This window comes from Camelina sativa, chromosome 19, assembly GCF_030686135.1.
Source record: "Camelina sativa cultivar CO46 ecotype springtype chromosome 19, ASM3068613v1".
In the NCBI taxonomy this organism is placed as follows: Eukaryota; Viridiplantae; Streptophyta; class Magnoliopsida; order Brassicales; family Brassicaceae; genus Camelina; species Camelina sativa.
The window spans coordinates 13,827,597-13,844,961 of record NC_141898.1 but is presented as its reverse complement, the minus strand read 5'-3'; the positions used below and the strand labels follow the sequence as shown (position 1 = coordinate 13,844,961).

Sequence of the window (17,365 nt, the reverse complement as noted above, 5' to 3'; positions counted from 1 at the left end):
AAAAATCGAATATAGATAGAATTATTTTTTTATTAAATTAATTATTTAATGTTAATAATGTAAATAGGTTCCAACTTCATGATTTATTTACTAAATGTCTAAAAAAATGTATATATAGATGCATGAAGGCATAATATGTAACTTCGTATGATATTTTGTGATGCATATTTGTGTTTTGTGTCTCTCTTGACTCTTTTAAGTTGCTGATTTTGGTCTACACGTGTCATGTCTACACGTGTCATGGGAACCTTTGGGTAAAGATAAATCTTGAAGCTACTAAATATGCACATTTACGTTCGTAGTTTGTGTGAATGTTTACATATTTTGAACCTTTTGGTTTTGGATTTTAGGTATTTGGCTCCAGAATATGATTCAAGCGAAAAACTCACAGAAAAATCTGACGTTTTCTCATTTGGTGTTGTGCTTTTGGGGCTAATAACTGGACGTCTCCCTATCGATGCAAACAATGTCCATGCAGATAACAGCTTGGTTGATTGGGTAGTTAATAATTTAATATCACTGCAAATAATCTTAAGCTTCACACTAGTTTTACAGTATCTCTGTGTGGATAATTGGAACAGGCACGACCTTTGCTTAACCAAGTATCCGAGCTATGTAGGCAACTTTGAGGCAGTGGTTGATACGAAGCTGAATAATGAGTATGACAGAGAAGAAATGGCTCGCATGGTTGCTTGTGCAGCAGCTTGTGTCAGCTCGCCGTAGACCTCGCATGGACCAGGTAACTTATTAATCATTTTTTTAATTAAGGGTTGACATTTGGTTTTCCTGTTTTCAAATAATTGTATTGAGCTATAAACCTAAAATAAAAGATTTTTTTTTTGGCTTTGAATACAAAAAAACTGTCAAAAATATATAAATACCTAATTTTAATTAAAAATTATATTTATATACCTTGTATAGTTATATTTGTTTATAGTATAAAAATTACAATATAATACATGCGCGTAATACTAACTTCTATTTGGGAAAAAAACCGAAAAATATTTTATCTATTTTTATTTGGACGTTTAATACCTGTCTTTTTCGGTTGGAAGAAAAATATACCTCATCTAATTTTCATTGGTTTAAAAATACTTAATGTTTAAATTTTTGCTAGATTCGATTTGGGTTCTGTTTTTTTCTTTCTTAGCTCAGTCTTTTGATGTATCTTAGCAACACCACTTAATTAAAAACTGACTTGAGACTAATGTGCCAACATGCAAATTTTTAGCTACATTTATTTCACTTTGTAAAATATATATTAGTAATTCAAAATGTTTATAATGCTAATAGAATGAGTGATTGGTGTAAAACAAAAACGAGCAGGTTGCACGTGTGCTAGAAGCCTAGAAGCCTAGAAGGAAACATATCACCGTCAGATCTGAACCATGGGATCACACCGGGTCACAATAATGTGTACGGCTCAGCCGGAGGAAGCACGGATTATGACTCGAGCCAAGACAATGAAGGCATGAACAAGTTTAGAAAAGTGGGACTTGAGACTCACGGTTTGTATAGTAACCCAGTCAGTGAATATGATTTGTACCCATCCTGGTCGAGCACCGAGATTCAGACCACACGGGAAATGGAGATGGGCAAGAGATTACAGGGTTTTTTTTTTTATAATTATTATCTGTTTAACTGTGATTTTTTTGGTAAATGTCTTATAATGATCTTATAATGATTTTTGTATTTTTTTTTGGTTTCTTCCCCTAATTGTAATATTAATATTCACTATTCAGATTGAGGTTGGATTCTTGAGAAAAAACAAAAACAGATTTGAGGTTTGAAGTTGAAATGTTATATTTGGGAATTGATCTCTAAATTAGCTGGTTGTTTTTGAAGAACTTATTTATTTGTGGGCTTCTGCTTAAGGCTCGAAATCGTCATCAACTTGAAGTTATCTTAGTTCAGAACTATCTTGATAATGGGTAGGATTCCACAAACAAGATCCTTGAATGGAATATGATGTGTTAATCACCCACCAAGAAGTAAAAACAAATCCATAAGCAAACCTTCTTCACAGATTAGAGTGTTTATTGTTGACTCCAAATGAAAACATAGTTAATGAAACCTTCTTCACACATTGGAGTGTTCATACCACAACCCAACATCCCTTGAAATAAAAATAATTTTACATACTCAGTCGGATTTGTAACTCCGAGTTAAGGTCCACACGAATTTTAAACAACATCAGTTTGTGGAGAAATAATTAAGATTCCAAATATGGTGTTCGTTTGCAAGATTATATTGTTTCCTTCAAGGTGTTCGTTTGCAAGCTTAGTTCCAGAGAAACTTGTTTTAAGTCGCTTTTCAAAGGAAATTGCTTGTACTGTGGTGCCTGTTGTACGAAAACTCTACTAACATATACATGTCGTAGTCACATAATGCTGTAAGATTTTAATGTTTCGCTGCATATTATATAGATACAAGCTGTGGTCATGGTTTGTACTGTGGTTCTGTAGTAGGAAAAACACAGTAACGTTATTTGTAGACCCGCAAATGATATCTAGGAAGAGGAAACTTAGGCTACACATTGGTTTAGTGATCATAGGTTGTTCACATTCGGGAGCTGTAGGAGTTTTATCAGTACTAGAAAACAAGCCCAAGTTCTGACGGCTTCAGTGCACTTCTCAAACGGTAATTATAGAGATAGTAGTGCTTCAGTCCCTTTCCTCGAAAAAACCTCAAAGTTTTCGTGAAACTCGTATTCTGCATCGCATCCGACGCGTAGAACACATCACAACCTTTTTGCTTAGAGACGATTAGTGCATCATTCATCAGCTGCGGAAACGAGGTCACTGTTGCTACATTGTAGTAAGAATAAGCATATCTCACTGTGTCGTACTTCTGGTTATCAGGGACAGGTACATGGTAAGTGTAGAAGCTGCAGAAGTCAGTGACGTCATGAGTTTCAGGGCTTACTACTAAGTAACTGTAGACGACATTTTCCTGTGTGAGAAGCCAGTGCTTGACATCGTTTTCATCAAAGTCAGCCGCAACTCCAAACTGGCAGAGGTAGTTCCTAAGCAACTCTGTAACAGCTGGGACAACACGTCGTTCCATTTGCCTAAATCCAGGAGTGATCGGTGCATCTGGTAAGTCGTAAAATTTGTTGGCCATGCTCATTGTCATTCTTGTTTGCCCAACCTCGAGTAGCTTCTTCGGGTTCAACAATCTGACCCAGTATATGCAGCTGGTCACTGGTTTAGTAAGTATATCACGTGAGGTATAAGCAGCTTGCCATACATTCTGCAAGCGAACCCTTCTAGTCAGCTCCTTGATCATGACAGGAGCAAGTCCCTTATACCTGAGCTTCTTGTGAATACACAAGAAAATGATCTTTGCCATTTTAATAACCTCATCACGCACCCTGATTCTTATTGGCAGGCCACCGATGAAAGCAACAAGTTTCTTCGAGGTCTTGACACGGACTCCAACATGCTAGCTCTGGTAATAACCAGGTGGACACAATGCCCACCTCATATACTCTCTGGAGTAATCAGCAGGGTGCACATATTCAGTATAGTTTCCTTTCAAAAAGTTGTACACCTCTGAACAGATATCATCAGAGTTCAAATCGCATGTGGTCCATTCGAATTGACCAGGAAGGTTATACGGCCCTTGCTTGACCTTAGATACCAAAGTTGCGGGCTCTATTGGGCCTTCAGGCAAACTAGCTCCCCTGATATCATCATTAAGCTGCACAACAGGTTGACTCTCCCAGAACTTATGGGTCTTTGTATACGGCTGTAGTATCAATCCAACAACGGTTTGAACTGCAGTATCGTCCTTGGGTAATGGAACTTGTGAGTTCTTGGCATCAGCACCTCCTAGTTCGTCATTCTCAGGATTCGGTTTTGGATCTGACATTGTGATGTTTCGTCTGCAACAATAAAAGTTTGATAGCTCAAATCAAATCAATGAATACGCAGCGTTATTAAGCTAGCAAGTATCTAGCAACAGCAATGAATCAAAAACTGAAAACGCTATATAGTATGAAGCACAAAATTAGTAACCCTAGCTATTCCCAAAATCTCTAGCAACAAATGTTTTCCGATTTCGCAAAATCGAGTATCGGATCTACAGATCCCTATGGATACAAAGCCATGAACCGAAACAATAACAAAACCTAGAAATCTGAGTTCAGCGGATAGTATCAGGAGTGACAAATTTTGCTTACCAAAAGCTTCAGGTTGAAGTGCGAGAGCAAGAATCGGAAGTCGGTCGCCGGAAAATAGTTGAGCTACTATCGGAGGATACTGAGAGAAAACGTAAATTCTCGAAACTTCTAGAGAGAGAGAGAGAGAGTGGCGACTGGCGAGTCCTGAAGATGATGAGGACAACGCAGAAATGTTTTTAGACGATTTTGACCTTGAGATTCTTTCAAGACTTACCGTCAGATGGAGGCGAGTCCACGTGTCATCATCCCGCCTTTTCAAACATTTGCCGCCATGATTCCGTCCTCAAAAACCAATCTTTTTAAACCCGAACCGGACTGCCTCTCGGGTCAATGGGTTAACCGATTAAATTAATTAACAGTTTATAATATCATTATATATTTTATAAATATAAATATTAAAAAACAATTTATACTTAAATGTTAAAATTATGTTGTATAACAATAATCATGAAGTGATTAAACATTCTTAATCTAAATAAATTATTAAAATGTAAATTTAATGTTATTTTGTTGCTATTGTAATATTTTAGCTTCATGTATATATATCATGTTGTATGAACTTCACTCTTTTAACGTTTTGATTGAATGAATATTCTTGTTTGACAAAATAATAATAATAAAAGTTGGAACATCATTATAAACTAAAATGACAAGAAAAAATCATTTAAATTTCCATTATTCCAAACAAAAACAAACAAAGACATAATTTTAGAATGACAAATAAAATTATTTCATAATCTCCATAGTCCTAAAAAAGATAAACAAACATAACTTGAAAATTTTCATACCAACATATATAGTAGTAGCACCTATAAAAGTCTAGAAATATTAATCTCTTACCAAACCTTATTGATATCAATCAGCATCACATCATATCATTATCTTCCCCATCGGTTGCTTCCTTAGCCGGTGACTCTCTACGAATATCATTACTGATTTCTATAGTGTTGCTCCTTCTTTGAAATTGTGAGTCGCCATTGTTAACAATGCTTCCTTTATCTTTGACCCCAAACTCAGGATTCATGAAATCAAACGGGCATTGGTTGGGTTGACTCATAGCCATAGTTGGATTGTTGTTGGTGTTATGATGTTGCAGTGGTTGAGAAACCGACCCAACCAAACCATGGAAAGATATCACAGGAGCTCCAATCGGCTCCATCTCCAATCCATTGATATTATTTCCTTGGAATGGAAACCACTGATCTATCAAGTAACAACTTTGTTGATTCCCCGGTATTGCAGCATTAATGTTAATCTCTTTCATTGCTTCATTAGTATTCCAAGCTCTCTCATCTTCTTGACGACCTCTTGCAAAAACACCATTCGTAGTGGTCTCAAACTCCTCAAATTTCCTTTCAAATAAAGGATCAGGTGGATCTCGAAGAGGAGAATGTTGCACGAAATGTAGCTTCTTCCTATGAAGCATGACATTATCCTTTGAGAAAGATATCAATGCATAGATCTCATTTAAGTCAAGATCTGCAATACTACGACCACGATGTAGTTGCAACATCATCTGATCAATGGCATAATTCTGGTTCTTCTTATGAGTTTTCATCAGTTGCTCGTGGACCTTCTTAGTCTTCTCTTTCAGGTATGACTGGAGACTCGTCTCTTTTTTCTTCTTCTCGATCTCTGGTAAGGCAAAGAAATCGTCTAGGAGGTCACGAACCTGCTTAAGAGATGGCCACACCATTGGATAATCCTCCTCAGGGCTGAACATGATGATACACGCCTTAACATCACACAATATAGTTACTTCTTCTATCTTTTTCAGTAACCCTTCCCTCCTTTTTTTCGAACGTATGACTCTTGAGTTGTCATTCTCTATCCACGCAAGTTTTATTTTTTTTCTTGCCATGGTCACTCTCTTAGTTTGATCTCTCTCTCTCTCTTTTTGAGTTTTTGTGGTTTGTTGGATATGTGAAAAATATAATGCTAGAGTTTGTTTAAATAGAATTGGGATAAAGAGAGAATGTTTTCAACACTGGTGCCAGTCAAAAGAAAGAGATAAGATGTAAAATTTATTACTGTATATAGGAGAATAATATAAACTTTTTGGTCATAGTCAAAACACCAAAATAATGTTTTAATTCATGTCAAAAGAAAGAGATAAGATGTAAAATTTATTACTGTATATAGGAGAATAATATAAACTTTTTGGTCATAGTCAAAACACCAAAATAATGTTTTAATTCATGATTTTATTATTAAATAATGCTAATTAAAATTATAAGAATTTCATTATTAGGAATAGTATTAATTCGTAGTGTATAAATATTTTATTCTGGGAACTAAATGTTGACTGTAGATTTCAATATAAGTATCACTTTAATATATTCTGTATACAAAAACTTGACTCTTGACTTCCTTCTTTTAAAGTACAATATTTTCTTATCAAATATTATAGTTAGATTCCAAAATGACATGAAGTTTGTCAAAAGTTTTTAATACATAATCATTTTTGAAATTTGAACTATAGAGAATAAGATGTATATAATGGTATAACTTAGATACAAATAGTTTATAAACTTATATAATTTTTCTTAATCTAATATCATACAATATGGTTTATTGATTTGAGTCCATCAACATTTGAGAAATTAAACCCCCATCAGCAATCTATAAATTAATTAAACTCATGTTTCTAAACTAACGCAAAATCCATACTTGAAAAGAATAATAAAAAAAATAATATTCGTCTTTCATACCTTAAGCAAAATTTTTAGTATTATGTAATTTAGGCGAACTTCATACCGACATTACATTAGTTATATTAGTGTTTTATACCGGCCTTAGAATTACTTAATGTAAATCAACTTGAAGGATAAAACCATGTATATGTCTTTCTTTTGTGCACTAAAACGTTGAGACCACAAACACAGATTTTTTGTATCAAAATTATGGATGAGGTATGATTTTTTTTTTGTCAACAGGTATGAATTTGTTTTATCAGAAGTTATTAGAAGTCACTCGACATCTGTCATATTTTAAAAGGCAGTCAGTATGACGGTAACTTAAACTTTTGACAAATTCGAACCAATAAAAAATGTGCTAACCTATAAATTCTGGAAGAAACTGATTTTTCATATTGCAAAATCGTAACTGATTTTTCATATTGATAACATAATTTACAATGGCAAATAAACTGATTTATTTTCAAATTGCAAATAAAAAACTCAATTTTGGAAAGAAAAATGGAAAACTCGAATTTGAAAAAAAAGAAAATCCAAACTAATTGTTTTATTTAAGGTTTTTTCCTGTATTATTATAATATTTTATTTGGTTTATTAATATTAGGGGTTATTTGACACTTTTTAAAAAGATGTGAGGGTTTTTGGGGGTTTAAAAGTCCAGAAACAAAAGGTTTGGGTTTAAAAAATGTTTTTGGAAAATGTGAGGGGTTTTATTTTTTCACTGTAGCTCTCTCTGTCTGATGTTTGGTTTCTCCGACAGACTTGGAATTGGGATATCACAGTGATGATCAAGACTTTGTCTGTGGCTTCTGCTCGCATCTTCTTCTTCTTCTCTAAATCCTCTCCAGCCTTTGTTATTCGCTGCTCTAACCTCTCTTTATCGCATCGCCGGAAGTTCACTACGGCGATGGCTAGTGGAAGCGACGAGTTCGTGAAAGGAAACGTATATCCAAATGGCGTTGCTTTAATCACTCTTGATCGACCTAAAGCTCTCAAAGCCATGAATCTAGGTCTCTGTTTTTAAGATAGACTTAACCTTTTTTTTTATGATATGAGTAAGTTCAATCATTAAAGAAACGAAATTTTTGCAGAAATGGATTTAAAGTACAAGAACTTGCTTGATGAATGGGAATCTGATCCTAGAGGTCAAATGTGTTATCGTCCAAGGCAGCACACCTCGGGCCTTTTGTGCAGGTCAAAAAATAAATTTCTTTTGTTGTTGTGTTGATATGTGGATTCTGGTTTCTAAGATTGTAGTCTAAAATTTGTGGCAAGTACAATGCATCTTATAGAAAACAAAAGCCATCTTATAGTGATTGAGTCTTGGTTTTTTTGTGTGCTGTGGTTTTCTTTCAAAGGTGTTCCCTTTAGCTAAATTCAAACTGGATAGAATGTTTGTAACAATGGGTCTTAGTTTATCTGCAGGTGGTGATGTGAAGCAGATTACAACCAAGAATCAAATGTCAGATATGATACAGGTCTGTTTGTGCTCTTTTAGTCTATTAGTTTGATCAAGTTAAACTATGTGGTAACACTCTTTAGAGAACAAGGCTTTCTCGGATTTACGCCATGCTTGATTACCCTCCAAGATGTATGTTTCTTGTTTATGTGGTAACAACTCTAACTTTGCTTCATTTTAGGTATTTACAGCTGAGTATTCACTGATATGCAAGATTGCTGGATACAGAAAACCATATGTTTCTTTAATGGATGGCATAACAATGGGATTTGGCCTTGGTCTTTCTGGACATGGGCGCTACCGAGTGATTACAGAGGTGCTCATTGTAAATCCTCGTTCTGTACTCATATGTGGATAACATTTAGCATGCATTTCTTACCTCCTGTCATTGTTTTGTTATCCATTTTAAGAGGACGGTCCTCGCAATGCCAGAAAATGGAATCGGGTTGTTTCCGGATGTTGGTTTTTCATATATAGCAGCTCATAGCCCTGGCGAAGGATCTGTTGGTATGTTCATTTCCTAGATTTCCTAATAGTTCCTCCCAGAATTTGCTTTCAGTTAGATTTGTTGTCACCTGGTCATTATGTTTAAGGATGTATGTTTTCATATTGCATAACAGATGATGTTGTCTCATTCTCCACCAGCAACATTTTTGACCTTCAAATTCTGCAGGTGCTTACCTTGGTATGACTGGGAGAAGGGTTTCCACACCTTCAGATGCATTGTTTGTGGGTCTTGGGACACATTATGGAAAGCTAGGTTCACTCAAAGAAGCCATTTTGTCGGCTGACCTGTAAGCCCTTGCAGACTACTTTGTTCTGACATATTTCGATCGATTTCATGTGCATATTTCCAGATATAGAAGCTTTTTGGTATTACTCTGTTTAGTTTCTCAGAAAGCATATGTGTTGGTAATACAGTTCCAAGGATCCCGATCAAGACATCCAATCAACTTTATCAAATTATAGCAGTGATCCTGAATCTGAATCCCAGCTCAAAATGCTTTTGCCTCAGATAAAATCAGCTTTTAATACAAGTAAGTCTGTTAAGGAAACAATCGAAGAGCTGAAGAAGTACCAGCAGAGCAGTGAAGCTTCAGGTATTATACTCATTACTATTTTAAGGTTTCGATGAAGATCTATTTGGTTCCATGCTCTCTTAGTGATTTTTATATAGAGATACCAATACCAAACCCTTAGTGCGTGTGTGGTATCTATAACAACGACTACACTTCGAGATAATAATAATACTTCTCTCTTTCTCTTTAGTAGTGGCCACTTTGACTTTCTGAAGGATCTAGCTGAAGGGTAGATGGATACATGTATAATAAATTGAATTTGCTATCCTGCCTCTGAGAAATTTGGACATGATGATTATGTACAGTTGCAGAGTGGGCTAATGAAGCACTCGAAGGCCTTGTAAAAGGGGCACCGTTTTCTCTTCACCTAACGCATAAGTACTTCTCGAAAGTTGTTTGCGCCAAGGGAATGACTGACAACGGGATGTCAACGGTGAGTCCAAACTCTTTGTTTCCAATTACGTTACAACTTTTCACAACAAGTAATACTTCACTAGTAATAAGTTTTCACTAGTAATAACTTAAACTTTTCTTTCCATCTTGGAGCTTAATGGTGTGATGAAAACTGAGTACCGTATTGCTTTAAGATCTGCTTTGCGCGGTGATTTCACTGAAGGTGTTAGAGCAGTCTTGATTGACAAAGACCAGGTTTTGTTCATTGCCACTCAAGATTATTCGTTATATTGTCCATCACTTCTCTTTCTGCTGTTTGTCCATTCAGTTAATTCAGTCACATGATTATTGTGTGCTTTCTCATTTTAAAGAAATCGTCTTTGACAATCAGAGTTGATAATTCTAGACATGTCTCAGTCACTTTTTGGCCTCTGTTGTCTCTGTATTGCCTTGTTATAAGCTATCATTCATGAGTGGTTTTTTTCTCTCGCAGAATCCGAAATGGAAACCAGCACGCTTAGACGAGGTAGATGAAACAGAAGTGGATTCTCTCTTTAAGCCATTAAGTCCTGGACTTGAAGAGCTAAACGTATGAAAAGCGACTTACCAAACCACGGAATAAATTTGCTTAGCTAATGGATTGTTGGATTATAGTGCTGCAGAACTTGTCCCATCTATTTATCATTTTTCCAAGTCGTCGAATTGATGAACTTACAACAGAAATCATTCTTTTCTAATAAAGTCGTCTCTCTTTAGTCTTTACAGCATAGAGCAGAGTGCTACAATCAATTCATACGTTTACATTTTTCTCTAGAGTTCATTACTCATAATTCAATAGGAAATGATACAAACCAAATAAAAAATATATGACGTAATAAATAAAGTGCAAATGGAATCAGAAACATACCTAATGGTAGGCAAGATAAGTGGTAGTGAAAAGAGAAGCAGAATCACAAAAAAATTGTTTGGAAAACTTAAAAAGAAATTTTACATGGACGTGACATTATATTTTATCTCCATTAATCTGAACAGAGCATAAGATCCCTTTTTTCTCTTATAGTCTTTACATGTCAATAAGATACGACAGTAAAAAAAAAGAACCATGTTGAAACTCTTTAAAAATCAATTTTTTTACGCCACGAAGAAGAGGAAAATCATGAGAAATGCAATGAGTACGAAGAAAATTTTCATCATCAGCCATCGGTTTGACGATATGCTGTTGAGATACCTGGCCAGTTGGCTCTGTGCTCCTTCCACATTCGCTAATGTATCTTCCATGTTTTGATCGATCCTGTACAAACCATCAGCATATCATATTATACTTCCTTTCCAAAAAAATGTGTGAAATGAATCATAAAACAGTTTGGTGTTTCCCTCATGAGGAAGACGAACCTGATAGCAATCTCCCCTTGCTGAGAAACCATGGTTGCTAGTTGTGTGAAGATACTGCCTAGCTCGTGGATTGTTGATTCGACGTTGTGTAGAGCTTCAGCTCGGCTCTGCATATATGTGTCCTGCAATGGGACCATCTGTTGCTGTTGTTGTTGACTCTGTTGCAACAATGGTGAAGATTCAGCCTCTCCCTGCTTCCTGTAAATGTAGAGATTATGATCAAGCCAAATTCTAAAATGAGCAATGAGTAACATGGTACGGATAAGATTCTAGTAAATACATGGCAAAATTCTGGATTCCCATTAGACAAAATTTGTAGCCAGATTTCAAGAGGTAGTATTAGGTTAATAGTACTTTACCATGGGACTAGCTGAGATGACGATGAAGAAGCCCCATTTGCCCATGGAAGAGGAGCAGATTCACTAGCAGCAGCCTTAGCAGCCAAAGGGCGCTGGCGAACGAATGGGTTTGTTGATTCTTTGGAAGCGTTTGAAGAGAAGAGTTGCCTTCGATTTTCATGGATCTTCATGTTCTGCAACAAGCAATAAGGTGTAAGAGGCGTTTGAATACTCATGCTTTATGGAAAAAGAAATCTACGGAAACAAAGAAAGAACCTCGGTTCTCATGGTAAGAACATCCTTAAACTCTTTGGTAGTATCCATCAGACGATTCTTTAGATCGTCAACAACCGTTGCTGAGAAGTTAGCTTTGTCCCTATCTCTAGAGCTGTTCCCTTCATCATTCTGAGAGCTCTGGAACACTTGAAGGTCGACCAGAGCAGTATTTAGAGCAGAGATCTCTTGCTTGACGACTACTGTCAGCTCTTGTATCTCCCGAGTCGGATCATCAAATACTGATGTCTTCTTTGCAACTAATTTTGCAACAAAAATCACAAAGTTAATGAAAACATTCTGAACCATCCTTGAGAAATTCTCACACCATTCCTACTAGCTATGGTGGTCTTAATCTAGCTTTTGCTACCGTAATCTAAGCAAAATCATATCTCCTGCTACGATTCAGATCAGCTATATTCGTTTCAAAAGACCATTTCTAACAACCTAAGCTAAAGCCAGACGAAGATTAACTATACAGATTCACAAGATCCCACTCCAAATTTCAAATTGAACAACATACGTTTCGCAAGCTTCGCCAGTTTCTGCGACGTCTGATGAATAGCTATACCAATCTGACCAGCTCTCTTGTTGAACTCAGATCGTTTATTCAGATCCTCTCTTCTCACGCCATCGTTCCAATTACTACCACCATACGGTGCATTATTAGCCGCCGGAGCAATCGATCCCCTCAGGCTCTCCATAATTTTGAAAAACTCGGCCGTCCGATCTCGATACGACGATTGTCCATGCCTCACCGACATTGTTCTGCGTCCTCAGAGAAGCTTCGGATCTGGTCTCTCTCTGAAGCGAAATCAAACAGAAACGTAGAGATTCAAACGAATTTGATGGATTCGAATCTGATGATTTGATACAGAGTCACGCAAATCGCAATGGTACCCTATAGAGGAATCGTGAACAAAATCCAAAAAAAAAACTTAACCAAAATCAGAAGGAGAAGAGCTTAAACCGATTAAACGCGTTGGCAATGATAATATTTCTTCTTTTTTTTTTTGGTCCATTGTGTTTCTCAAATGTCAAATTTTGGCCCAATATTATTATTTGTTTCAAATGCATTACAAAATCAAATGTTTCGAAAATTTTAAACTCCGGTTAGACTGTTCCGGTTAGTCTGATCCGGCGGAACCTACTAAACCCGGCGATAAAACGACCCTATACGATTTTGTAAATTCAATTAATTTATTTTGTAAAATAATATATATATTCTGCAATGAACATAAATTTTCATTTTTGTTATATATATTATGTTCTAAATAATTTAACTGGTTAAAAACAGGAAAATTCTGAAAAATAGCACCAAAATATTTTTTTTTTCAAATTTAGCAAAACATTTCTAAAAATTTCAAAAATAGCACTATATTTCAAAATAAAATTCAAAAATTCAAAATACTAAACCCTATCCCCTCAAAACTATACCCTAAATGTGAAATTGAGAACCCAAACCTAAAAAAAAATTCTAAAAATTAATTTTAAATATTTTAATGTGTTATATAGTTTTATTTTTGGGAATTTATGGAATGTGTGCTATAAGTTGTCCACTGCTATTTTAGGGTATTTCTCTTAAAAAATATGACAGTTTTAAACAAAATTTTAAATACCATTATTTTGGAATTACTAACATATTATATAACGTAAATACATTTATTTATGAAATAAAAATACATACCTTTCAACAGAAAAAATGGAAACAAGAGGTGATATAAGAGAAGCTTTGATTATGTAAAAAAAAAGAGATGTACAATAAATAGAAAATAAAAATAAAAAGTGTTTATTTATGAAAAAAAGAAATACTTTTAGACGGAGAAGGAAAAATGATGGAATAAACATTTTGATTATCTATTAACATATTTTGTAGAAAATATAAAAGAACATTTTGTGTATAAAATAAAATGTGTTTAATTTATGAAAAAGATCTTTCATAGAGAAGATGATTGTATATAATAGAAATTTTCATAGTTGGTTTTGGACAAAATTGAAAAGAAAAAAGAAAGTAAATGTTGATTGAGTTATTATTTTATTAATCAAAATTTAATTGGATGTTGAGTATGGGCCAACATGTGTGACCTTACGGGCTCAGTCGTGGAAATTAGATGTACCCTCGAAGATTCAACACTTTTTCTGGCAGATTGGGTCGGGTACTCTTCCTGTGTTAGAACGGCTTGCGTATCGGGGTGTCCGGTGTGATGCTTTGTGTAAGCGGTGTGACTCTGCTGTGGAGACTATAAACCATGCGCTCTTTGAGTGTCCTCGGTCGCGATGCATTTAGGAATTGTCCCCAGTGGTGCTAGATCCGGGAGGCTTTACATATGATTCGATCTATGCGAATTTAGATTTCATATTCTGGCGGACGTCTTCCCAATCCGGGGGTACAGATTTAGCCCTTCGTCTTCCCTGGATAGTATGGTCAATTTGGAAAGATAGGAACAAAAAGGTTTTCCAAGGTACCCGAGTTAGAGCCAACTGAAATCTTGAATCAAACGGTTAATGATAAATTATTGTGGGAGGAGGCCAAATCATACTCGGCGTGTTATCTGGAATCTCCGCTTTTATTGGAGGATAGGGGGTTTCTTTCCCCGTTGTCAGGTTGATGGTTCATGGAAAAGTACGGATCCTTATCAGGGTTTGGGCTGGTGGTGTTGCAGTGGAGAAAACTCAACACTTCTTTTGGGCGCACGGAGTCACCGAAGAGGCCTAACTCCCTTACACGCGGAATTACAAGCACTGATCTGGGCTATGGATTCTCTACTGGCGGCTGGAGTTGTTTGTCAGGCTTTTGAGACGGATTGTGCAGAGTTAGTTGCGATGGTGCAGACGCCGGAAGATTGGCCCGCTTTCTCGAATTTGCTGGAGGATTTTGCTTCGCTCTGAACTTCTTACCCATCTTTCACCCTAGTCAGGATCCCACGAGACGTCAACGTAAGGGCGAATTGTCTTGCTCGGTCTTCAAGATCTTTAACTTCTGAATCTACTTTTGTAAACTCTTTTCCTCCTGTTTGGGCAACCAATCTCGGGGTTCTCTTTTAATTTATTAATGTTTGGTTGGAAAAAAAAAAAGAATGAACACCGTTAAAAAAGCGGTAGAGGAGTGGTTTTGAATGAGAGAACATAAATAAGCAGTTTTTTTTTTGGTAGGGGACAGTGAGAAAAAGATCTCCGTGCTATTTATTTGAGAAAACTGAAAAAATTACAAACGAATGTATCTTGGGAGTGCAATCCCTCTAGCATCCTCCTCCACTAACAAAGCCATATCATCCGACATTAATTCCAACAATTGAAAACCCAAAGGCAACGTAAAAGCATAGTCGGCTAGTGCATCTGCAAGACGGTTCGCCTCTCTATACACATGTGAAAAATGGACTATCCTATCCCTAGATAAAAAGCCATGGCACAGACGTACCAGGAAGGACAAAGGATGAGCCTCACTGATCCTTGTCCTTAAAAAATCAACCACCATTTTTGAATCCACCTCAACCTCCAACCTTCGAACATTCTTCCCCCATGCTATGTAAAGTTCATAATAGACTCCCCATAGTTTGCTAATGGAACTGAGCAAATGCCAATATTAAGTACTGATATGTTACGGTTTTGACTCACTTTGACCCGTTTATTTGATAGTTTTGTAGTTGTTTGAGTCCTTTTCAGGTTATAATAAGAGGCTAGGAAGCTAAAAGCAAGGATTGGAACAGCAGGAGCAATCAGAGCAGAAAGGAGTTGAATTGGAGCAGAAAAGCTGATTTTAGACCCAGGAGCACATGCTCCCGATTTCCGAGCACATGCTCCCAACTCTACGGTTTCATGACGACACGTGGCAAGCATCTAGGCGCTGATTCCCTGCCTAATTCCCCTTATTTTAGGCGATCCTTTGTGAGAGAAAGAGGGCTGAGATCGCTTTTTAATAGGGAGATTTGAATTTGGAATCTTTCCTTATTTTTCTCTACTTGTATGCTATTTAACCTAGGGTTTTTAGGAGAGATAATATACCTTTTCTTTTGTTTTTGAGCGACGTTTTTTTGAGAGGGAGAAGAGCGGCTACCTTGTGAAGCATTCTCTGAACCCTTTTTATTTTTATGTCATCGAATTTCTCATCTTTTGCTATGATTCATTTCTCTATGTCTGAGTAGTTTTCTTTGCTAGATTGGGGGTTTCAAAAGGGGTTTCATGGGTTAGCAACAGAACACAAATAGGGCTTTATATAATCGATTGTCTTCACTATTGTTAGACTTAATGCTTAGGTTGATTTGATCACCCAATCTATGATTCTAGGTTTATCTATTCATCAAAAGTGTAATAGGTTGCTAGAAAAGACATTAGTGGGCAAATTATCCTAGACCTGCGAAAGTTGATGTGTAGGTGATTTGTGAACTTATCATTCCTGTTCTTTAATGCTTGTCTGCGATTCTGGGCTCAAACGACAGTTTAGGGTTTATGGACCGCCGAGCATGTGCTCTGGATGTCTGAGCATGTGCTCCGCGTTTTCGCACAGAATCGATCAGATAGAGTTATTGATACCACGAAAATGGATCAGTTTATATTTATGTTTGAGTTCTAGACTGGTACTTAATCTATGCCCTGAATAGTTGTTTAGTTACTATCTCTGAAATTCCCGAGAATTATCCATGATCTAGTGTTTTGCTTATTGCCTTTTTATACCGTTTTAATCGCGTTACTGTTACCAAACAAACACAACTTTGAATTGTCTTAGCTTGAAATTGAACCAATAGAACCATAGAGTAAAACTTGGTCTTCGTGGGATTCGACCCCTAAGTACTACTTCTTTGCTGTGCACTTGCAGTAGGAAAATAGGGTTTAAAACTCTGTGTATCAAGTTTTTGGCGCCGTTGCCGGGGACCAAATTTTTACCTTTGGTTTTTGGCGAAATTACTAGACTAAGACCTTACTGATTTGTCTTTCTGCTTCTTCTTTGCGTGTGTTTCAGGTGCATGTCAAGAAGATCTACAAGAAGAAACAACACCGAAGAACTAGTTGCTTTGTCAGCTGTAGAGCTCTCTTTGGCAGAAAGAACAAACCGCAAGAACAGAAAGTTTCAATCCGTCAACATGGGTGACAACAGAAACAATGAGGATATGGCTGCCGAGTTGCAGCAACTTCGACAACAGTTGGGGCAGTTGCTCCGTGCTCAACACGAAAGAGCCGCGCCGCCACAACCGTCCATTGGGGACAAGGACAACCCGCATGTGTTCTACACCAACCGAGCGGCGATTGTTCCTCCCACCATCCAGAGACAAGATTTTGAGATCAAGCCACAGATGATCTCTCTAGTGAAGCAGCACCTATTTCACGGTCTCCCAGCTGAGATTCCGATGGACCACATCGAAAATTTTGAGGAGATATGTAGCACCACTGGTTCAAATGGGATACCGCCAGACTTTCTGAAGTGCAAGCTCTTTCCCTTCTCTCTTGCGGATAGAGCTTCACGTTGGCTGAAGTCATTGCCACCTGGGTCTCTGACATCATGGGAACAGTGTAGATCTGCGTTTCTGGACCATTTCTACACCTAGGCTAAGACCGCT

General features: G+C 36.7%; 3 protein-coding genes and 3 pseudogenes across 6 annotated transcripts; 2 read left to right on the top strand and 4 right to left on the bottom strand.

Moving 5' to 3' along the window:
* Positions 1-225: 225 nt before the first annotated feature.
* On the top strand, positions 226-1,898 carry LOC104767834 (proline-rich receptor-like protein kinase PERK2; annotated as a pseudogene).
* Positions 1,899-2,388: 490 nt separating this feature from the next.
* On the bottom strand, positions 2,389-4,359 carry LOC104766367 (putative glycylpeptide N-tetradecanoyltransferase 2 pseudogene; annotated as a pseudogene). The gene is made up of 2 exons (XR_015590486.1): positions 4,184-4,359; positions 2,389-3,886 (listed from the first exon to the last, which is right to left on the bottom strand). The product of XR_015590486.1 is annotated as a putative glycylpeptide N-tetradecanoyltransferase 2 pseudogene (transcript).
* Positions 3,445-3,873, bottom strand: LOC147920533 (putative glycylpeptide N-tetradecanoyltransferase 2 pseudogene; annotated as a pseudogene).
* Positions 4,360-4,830: 471 nt separating the features above from the next.
* On the bottom strand, positions 4,831-6,102 carry LOC104767833 (agamous-like MADS-box protein AGL92). The gene has a single exon (XM_019241224.2). It carries the CDS (start codon positions 6,042-6,044, stop codon positions 5,049-5,051), a length of 996 nt encoding a protein of 331 aa, XP_019096769.1. The 5' UTR covers positions 6,045-6,102; the 3' UTR covers positions 4,831-5,048.
* Positions 6,103-7,621: 1,519 nt separating this feature from the next.
* Positions 7,622-10,570, top strand: LOC104766366 (3-hydroxyisobutyryl-CoA hydrolase-like protein 4, mitochondrial). Of its 3 annotated transcripts, none has more exons than XM_087502677.1 (10): positions 7,622-7,889; positions 7,971-8,073; positions 8,305-8,357; positions 8,520-8,654; positions 8,749-8,845; positions 9,012-9,132; positions 9,260-9,438; positions 9,723-9,850; positions 9,964-10,065; positions 10,304-10,570. In XM_087502677.1, the coding sequence occupies exons 2-10, from the start codon at positions 8,001-8,003 to the stop codon at positions 10,403-10,405; spliced, it is 990 nt and encodes a 329-aa protein (XP_087358803.1). In that variant the 5' UTR covers positions 7,622-7,889; positions 7,971-8,000; the 3' UTR covers positions 10,406-10,570. The 3 variants fall into 3 exon arrangements, with proteins under 3 accessions (XP_087358803.1, XP_087358805.1, XP_087358804.1); XM_087502679.1 differs by having other exon boundaries at positions 7,650-7,889; positions 8,305-8,490; positions 8,567-8,654; XM_087502678.1 differs by having other exon boundaries at positions 7,655-7,889; positions 8,530-8,654.
* A 190-nt stretch (positions 10,571-10,760) lies between these two features.
* On the bottom strand, positions 10,761-12,784 carry LOC104766365 (syntaxin-32). Its single transcript, XM_010490236.3, has 5 exons — positions 12,337-12,784; positions 11,817-12,073; positions 11,562-11,734; positions 11,203-11,400; positions 10,761-11,101 (listed from the first exon to the last, which is right to left on the bottom strand). The coding sequence occupies exons 1-5, from the start codon at positions 12,575-12,577 to the stop codon at positions 10,942-10,944; spliced, it is 1,029 nt and encodes a 342-aa protein (XP_010488538.1). The 5' UTR covers positions 12,578-12,784; the 3' UTR covers positions 10,761-10,941.
* Positions 12,785-17,365: the final 4,581 nt, after the last annotated feature.

Bases quoted from the DNA above. Each gene is read 5' to 3' on its own strand.
- LOC104767833 (XM_019241224.2), bottom strand. From the start codon at position 6,044: ATGGCAAGAAAAAAAATAAAACTTGCGTGGATAGAGAATGACAACTCA.
- LOC104766366 (XM_087502677.1), top strand. From the start codon at position 8,001: ATGAATGGGAATCTGATCCTAGAGGTCAAATGTGTTATCGTCCAAGGC. The intron at 8,655-8,748 runs GTGCTCATTGTA...ATCCATTTTAAG, and splicing joins GCTACCGAGTGATTACAGAG to AGGACGGTCCTCGCAATGCC. The intron at 10,066-10,303 runs GTTTTGTTCATT...TTTCTCTCGCAG, and splicing joins TCTTGATTGACAAAGACCAG to AATCCGAAATGGAAACCAGC.
- LOC104766365 (XM_010490236.3), bottom strand. From the start codon at position 12,577: ATGTCGGTGAGGCATGGACAATCGTCGTATCGAGATCGGACGGCCGAG. The intron at 11,735-11,816 runs GTTCTTTCTTTG...TGCTTGTTGCAG, and splicing joins TTCTTACCATGAGAACCGAG to AACATGAAGATCCATGAAAA. The intron at 11,401-11,561 runs GTAAAGTACTAT...CTACATTTACAG, and splicing joins TCATCTCAGCTAGTCCCATG to GAAGCAGGGAGAGGCTGAAT.